This window comes from Nelusetta ayraudi, unplaced genomic scaffold, assembly GCF_046127955.1.
Source record: "Nelusetta ayraudi isolate G7.1 ecotype Tasmania unplaced genomic scaffold, CSIRO-AGI_Nayr_v1 ptg000048l, whole genome shotgun sequence".
NCBI lineage: Eukaryota > Metazoa > Chordata > Actinopteri > Tetraodontiformes > Monacanthidae > Nelusetta > Nelusetta ayraudi.
This window is the reverse complement of record NW_027466098.1, coordinates 9,615,001-9,622,441: the sequence shown is the minus strand read 5'-3', so window position 1 is coordinate 9,622,441 and position 7,441 is coordinate 9,615,001. Positions and strand designations below refer to the sequence as shown.

The window sequence follows — 7,441 nt, the reverse complement described above, 5'->3', positions numbered from 1 at the left end:
TAAAAACATATCAATAAAAGGTCACAGCAGAACAAACGTCTTGCTAAAACTTCACGATAATCACAGATATGACCAACTTTTAAAGAGCGGCGTAACACATCTTTAAGAGTCTAAGCATAGACGATCTTTTTTTTAACCGGAAATATCCTCGGTGGAAATAACGCGAGAACTGCTGTTCGTGTTCACTAAGACCGGGCATTCATTCGTCACTTGGAGGTGAGCTATGTTTCATATATATTGTTGTACTCTACAGTTAAGTCACATCTGTGTTTTTATTAAACAAATTAAGAATAGTTCGTGGACTTCTGTATGCCTCCTCACCCCCGTTGTACTGAATAGTGAATTTAAAGGCAAAGCATGATAGAGGAGTGTGGGTTAGCTACAGGCTACCGTGTGTTAGCTCCGAGACGAACATTCACCCTACGATACTCAAGCTGTTTGAAAAAAAAAAAAAATGCTAACTGCTAGCTATTAGCAATTTATCTGACATTTTGACTCCTTTTTCGGTGCAGTTGTTTCGTATCTCGGTGAAAGATGACTACGCCCGACGTTCGGCTCAATCACACGATCTACATCAACAACCTGAATGAGAAAATAAAGAAAGTTGGTAAGATGATCACCGAAGCTTTGTTGCATGTTCGGCGCTAAAGACACGAGGCCAATGTGCTTCTAAAAAAAAAAACAAAAAACAAAAACTGAGTAATAATTTTTTCTGTTCCCGCAGAGTTGAAAAAATCCCTCTTCGCCATTTTCTCACAATTCGGACAAATATTGGACATCCTGGTCGCCAAGAACCTAAAGATGAAGGGGCAGGCGTTTGTTATTTTCAAAGAGGTCAACAGTGCGTCCAATGCGTTGAGATCTATGCAGGGCTTCCCTTTCTACGACAAACCCATGGTAGGTTCATGGAGAAGGCCTTCTTTTTTCATGTTAAACATACTATTGCATGAAATCAAAACTGTAGCCCCTTTAAAATAATTGTGGCCTTCAAATGTGTTTTCCTTTCCTGCAGCGCATCCAATATGCCAAGCAAGACTCAGACCTTATTGCCAAAATGAAGGGGACTTACGTGGAGCGTGACCGTAAGAAAGAGAGGACCAAGAGGGTAAAGGGATCTGAGGGAGGCGGCAGCAAGAAGGCTGCACAAGGAGCGGCCGGAGCCATGGTGGCAGGAGTCCCATCGGCCATGCCTGTAAGTGCCATGCCCTTTGTGTGTTGTAGTTTATTTCTGCTGCAAACGGGTATAAAGGATTTCTGGTAAATGACAGCTGTGTTAAAGGCTTGACACCAAAAGCTCAAAGTCAATGGCCTTCATTGATTAAAAAAGAAGCATATATCCAAGAAATGTACATGCAGATCTCTTATTATATCAGGTCTTAACTCATCTAAGTTTAAAACCAACATGCAACAGAATACTATATTAAAAAAAAAAAAAAACTCAGAATGGGGATTTCTTTCAGAAAGCCTGTTCGACTTTCAAGTACAGCTGAACGGATTAATTAAAAAAAAAAAAAATAATAATAACTCGGCTACAATTTTCCTGAATGAAAGCTTTGTATACAAGTTACAATAAAATAGATAAATGGATGTAACCTTGCAGCGGCCAAAATTGAAAAGCACAAGTGTTTACTCGCCATTGACGTTTTTTTCCCCAGTTGACTTTATTTCACATGTGTCTAATTCCTCATGACACTTGTGTTGAAATGTTTAGGGAATGCCTGGAATGACCCAGGCACCTCGCATGATGCATATGCCAGGCCAGCCGCCGTACATGCCCCCACCGAACATGATGCCGCCTCCGGGGATGGCACCTGGCCAAATGCCCCCTGGTGCCATCCCACCTGGTGGACTGATGCCTGGACAGATGCCAGGACAGATGCCTCAGCAGGTAGTTTTTGGTTGCCGTCTGACAGATTCTGCACTTCCCTCGATTTAATTAAAAACAAACAACTTATGCCTCTTTCTCCCGCCGCAGGTTTCGGAAAATCCTCCCAATCACATTCTGTTCCTCACCAACCTGCCCGAGGAGACGAACGAACTCATGCTCTCCATGCTCTTCAACCAGTCAGTAGCATCTCTGCGCCTTGTGGTGTTTTTTTTTGTGTGTCCTCACCTATTAATTCATAAGGAATTCTGACCATGTGGTTTCTTGCACAGGTTCCCGGGGTTCAAGGAGGTGCGTTTGGTCCCTGGTCGCCACGACATCGCCTTTGTGGAGTTTGACAATGAGGTCCAGGCTGGCGCTGCTCGAGACGCACTGCAAGGCTTTAAAATCACACAAAGCAATGCCATGAAGATCTCTTTTGCAAAGAAATAACGCAGCAAGGCACAGTTTTTGTGAGTCCAGCAACAATCTTTTAATGATGCAGAACTGTGACGTGAAAAGTCATTTTATTTTGAAAACTCTAAATCGTCAAGAGTTTTTTTTTTTCCCTCCCCCCCCTCTGCCTGGATAACATGTAAGTATATATTCTTTTGCATCCAGAAGAATCTTTTTTTCACAGATGGATTAAGTTCTGTTGTTCTCTTTTTATGATTGTTTTTTACCAGTGTCTGTCACAAAGCATTGCACCCAGGGTCTGGTCTGCCAGATATTGCACCTGGCGCTTTTGTCTTGTTTTGAATAAAGATGCTCTTTTTTTTTTTTAAATACTTCCTTGTCTTTACTTTAATCATATTAACTTGACAAAGGAAAAAATACCTTATAGTACTGCTAGTTTTTAGGTAAACCTCTAAAATTAATCAAAAATAACCATTACTCCTCTGAGTAATCCAGCTGTTTTTAAATTGTCTGCTGATGTCTTTTCTACAGACAGAAGAGGATCCCTTTTCCAGAAATATATTAGTTGTTAAAGTCAGATATTGTGAAGCTGCAAAATAATAAGACTGGCAAGTGACACATTGAAAAGCAGATCACGGTTTGAATTTCAATTATGCATTCTGTTTGTACAAATTAAGTCAACAGTATTTTATTTAATTGAATGAGGTATTGGATTTTCTTGACCATCTTAAATCTACATTCTTGTATCATTTATTTGGCTAAACTTCATTTTTGCTCCTCCAAAAACAATCCAAAATTTACAATGCTGTTTACACTTGAAATGCTGGACATTTATTACCAGGATTATGCAACAAACTAACATTGAGATGCAAAAAATGGGTGACGACATATATATTAAGTTTATAATTTTATAAGATGTGTGTACATATATATATATATATATATATATATATATATATATATATATATATATATATATATTTATACTGTATATATGTATGCATATGTATGTGTGTATGTATGTAGGTAATCAATTCAAGTCTAACAACGCTGATTCACCTTTGTGCAGAAAAAACATCCCATGATGTCAGCAGAGATAGAGAACAGCCAAAAGATTTAAAAAAAAAAAAGAACGGCAACAATGAATCAGAATACTTAGCGTATACTTATGGGTCTTACATGGTCATGTTAGTCTCATCAGTACCAATTAGTAAATGCCTGTTGTACATTATTTGGTCTAGTCATGCTATGTTGTAGGCCTGCAGAATAATTACATGCCAACAAGGACGGCCGGCGACTCTCAAAGCACAGATTGATCAGTGTAAGACCGGGACATGTGTGAATTAGACCTGAATAGCTCAATTTAGACTGGCACTATTAGCAGTGGCCGTCGCACACAGGGCCTCCCTGTTGTGGACTTAAACTGTGCCCTCGGTAATTGTCTTCAGGTCAGTTCTGCAGTGTACACAGAAATGCACATTCCTCTGTAGTTTCCCAAGCCTTTCCACACTCCCCTATTTTGCCTTGAGAAAGCGCTGACCTTAGCCACCAGGGCGCCGTGTGTTAGTGAGAGAGAGAGATTGTGCTCCGTGTGTGTGTGTGTGTGTGTGTGGCATGCTCTTGGCAACGTGCCTGTACTGCCCTCCCACTTGCCAACACAGTGATCTTTCAGTCACGGCCGCTGACGCTGTTCAGTGCGTTTGAACTGACAGTTTGCCTGTCAGATTAAAACCCAGAGCAGAGACACTCTCAGTGTGTGACTGTTCAAGAAAACATGTATGACATTATGATGCGTTTAGTGTATGTATGACAAAGTGTTTAAAGCGTTCGCAGAAAACGGTATGCATCATAATAATGATGCAATTCTAACGTAGGGTCACATTTTGTGGACACCCAGATTCATCACATTTACACACGCTTCACTGCATACAGTGTTACTGGATACCTTTAGATGTAGACCAAGTGTTGAGTCGTGTTAAGTGCAGTCCAAACTCGTGACTTTGGTAAATGTGGCAAGTGCTGATTCAAATAGTTGAACTTTTATTTATTTGTGCATCTATTTTAGGATTTACAGGATGATCCCAACAAAATGTACACACTTGTCACCTATTAACAGTAAAACCGAGCAGGAAATCACGTTTTAAGCTAGTTTAGTCTGAGCAAACCTCATGTCCCTAAAGGCAGAGCTCTTGTCATAAACTAGACCTTCCTCTCCAATCAACGAGATTGCCGTTGCAAAAAACCCGCATATGTCTTGGTACATAAATGTCCACTAGATGGCGTCAGAAATAAGTCTCACGACATGAGAAAACAATCGCAAAGTTTTGTTTTTTTGTGTGTGTGACTCTTCAGGTGTCTCCTCTTGCGCTAGCGCAGTCTCCGCTTCGACGTCCGCATGCGCTCGCGCATTTTAAAATTCAGCTCGTGTGCGGAGGTCAGTGCTCCTGTATGCAAATCGACCTCCTTCTCCTCAAGAGCCCTCTGTTCTGCTTCTTCTCCCGGGGTCAGCGAAGGGAACGGGACCGCGGAAAACACCAGCGGTTGTCAGGGAAGCTCTCGAGCAACAAGGTCCTGATTAGAACTGTGTGGAAGTGGAGGAGGTGGTGGAGGAGGAGGCAGCATCTCATTAGGAATCCTCCGCGATGAAGACGCCCCATTGTGCGTGGAGGTCTCGGCACCGACCACTGGAAGTCGGACGTGGAAAAAATTCCATGTGACCGGTGCCAGTACTTATGAAAAGATGCCCATAGGCCGCACACTACCCCTCTCTTATTTGAATACATATCATTTCACTCTGTCTGGCTTTTGTTTGCAGCATACAAAGATGCGGCAGAGGGCAACGCCGGCAGCTGTGAGCTGCGCAATATTCAATTACAGATTGTTGGTATGTGATTACATTTTAAGGGCAATCAACGAGCGAGCGGAGCCACCTGCGCCCACGTGTGGCGCAGCTGCGTGCGTAAAAAAAAAAAACAACCAAACACCGCACAGTCATTCGCGCTTTTTTAAGGGACAAAAGTCTCGCACGATGCGGGCCCCCAGTTGTACATAACAGATTCGGATGCATGTAAAAACATCTACCAAATAAAACCCGCTAAGGGGGAAAATCACTTTGACTTGGCGCAGCGAGGCTCTGAAGAAACTGAGATTGTAACCTGCCAGGGGCGGAGCTACGTAGTCAAAACGCCTTACACGTCCACACTACAGCGTCTCAAGTCACATTTTTGTTGATTGGTGGTCAGTATATTCTATTTTAAAACACGTATTTCTGACTTTATGATTCTGTTAGTGGATGTTGGGTGGTGGTTGGAGGGGCCATCTGGCAAAGACTGACAGCCAGGCTTCCGTCAGTCTGCCCCAGGGCAGCTGTGGCTACACATGGAGCTCACCACCACCAGCAGTGCGAATGTGGTGTGAATGAATAATGGGTTCAATGTAAAATCCAACCTATTATTATTGCTGCTGTTGTTGTTGTTCTTGGGGAAACATCCATGCATCCATCCATTTTCTATATTCGCTTCTTCCTGAACAGGGTTGCGGGGGTCTGCTGGAGCCTTTCCCAGCTGTCTTTGGGTGAAGGCAGGCTGACACCCTGGACAAGTCGACACCTCATAGCAGGGCATTGGGGAAACAAGATACTCCAAAAAAATAAATTCAATGTAATCCTAACGTAATCCTAACACTAGGAACAAGCTGATACAGTTTAATTGTTGGTATTTGATAGGGAAGTCCGATATTATCGGCCGATAAAGGCATTAAAATTAAATATAGGAAAATATCGGTATCGGGATAAAATATTATAAAAAATATGACCTTTTAAAAATTTCTCCCAAATTAAGTAGTCATGCCAAAGAATGAATTCCTAATTCCTTCTCCAATTTCCTGGTATTACTAAATGGTCGGATTTCGGATATCGGTAAAAATAATAATAATAATAATAATAATAATAAAAAAAGTCAATATTGGACGTCCCTAGTATTTAACATTTTTGCGAATTTGCTGTTCTCTAATACATACTAATGGTAACAAACAGACTGTTATTAGGTCACGCTGAAAACGTTCAATAAACACAAACAACTACAGCAACAATTACAACAATAATAATGATTAAACATTAGACATTTCAGGTATCTCTATGCGAGTCATGATCCCTGGCCACCCCAAGGAATTTCTCTCTCCTATACTGTACAAATAAGATATTAACTCCGACGTTGAAGCGCAAAGTAAACGTGGTTTAAAAAAAAAAAAAAAAGTTAAGAAGGTTGTTCTAACTGGATGGAGGTGGAGATGGGTGGGTGGGATGGTGGTTCGGGGGGTTGGATGAGATTGCCGGGGCGCCCTGGGAAGCGCTCGGACGAGGGCTGAAAGACGGATGTTCCCTGCCTCAGGACACACCCTCTGCTCGCTCACTCACTCCGTCCCCCTTTCTCTCTCTCTCTCTCTCTCTCTCTCTCACTCTCTCTCTCTCTCTCTCTCTCTCTCTCTCTCTCTCTCTCGCTCATTGTTTCCCACAGCGAGCTGGGCTTCATATCGGGTAACAGCGCGACCCAAAGCCCGCCGCCTGGATGAGGGGCGCGCCAAGTGGAAATAATCCCGCTGCTGTAGAGACGCAACTCTCCAAAACGCGCACGCCGGCGCCGCCGAAGAACCGGGAGCGACAGCGCGATGAGACTCGGCTGCGTTTGTTGCGGCGCGCAAAAAGAGGGTCAGGAGAAGAGAGAGTGGCGGCTAATTGGGATGAGAGTTCAAGTCAAGTGAGCCGCCGGCTGATTGGACCTTTTTAAAGCCTCTTAAGGCAGGTGGTGGGAGGAATACCTCGCGAGGGCAGTGTGTTTATGTGCCTTGTGTGCGTGCGTGCGTGCGTGCCCTGCACGGCGGGCGAGGCGTTCAACTGTTCAGTGCGCGGCCGAGAAAAGGTGGGTGTTGGTGGGTGATGATTCTCTGACCTGACGGACACGATGAAGTGGGGCTGCGGGACTTTGGTGGTCTGAAGCCGCGCGGGACGCCAGCAGCAGAGCGCACGACGACGTCCCCCAAATCCCACCGGCGCGGGGGATGGATCGCGGGAGGAGAACTGGACACCTGCCGGCGGAGGAGATCACCGGCGAGCCGGCCATGGGGCGCGGGCGCCTGCGACTGCGCTCGCGGTGGGCTGTGATT

At 43.9% G+C, this 7,441-nt stretch overlaps 2 protein-coding genes across 2 annotated transcripts in view; both read left to right on the top strand.

The window, feature by feature from the left end:
• Positions 1–82: 82 nt before the first annotated feature.
• snrpa (small nuclear ribonucleoprotein polypeptide A) lies at positions 83–2,644 on the top strand. The gene is made up of 7 exons (XM_076036181.1): positions 83–216; positions 513–607; positions 725–897; positions 1,013–1,192; positions 1,712–1,888; positions 1,976–2,064; positions 2,158–2,644. Exons 2-7 carry the CDS (start codon positions 535–537, stop codon positions 2,315–2,317), a joined length of 852 nt encoding a protein of 283 aa, XP_075892296.1. The 5' UTR covers positions 83–216; positions 513–534; the 3' UTR covers positions 2,318–2,644.
• Positions 2,645–6,733: 4,089 nt separating this feature from the next.
• LOC142895271 (uncharacterized) overlaps positions 6,734–7,441 on the top strand; it is a 37,190-nt gene continuing 36,482 nt past the window's right edge. Inside the window, exon 1 of the mRNA XM_076036177.1 lies at positions 6,734–7,441. This exon is cut by the window's right edge and continues 30 nt beyond it. Within this exon, the coding sequence (XP_075892292.1) occupies positions 7,337–7,441 (105 nt within the window). The 5' untranslated portion in view covers positions 6,734–7,336.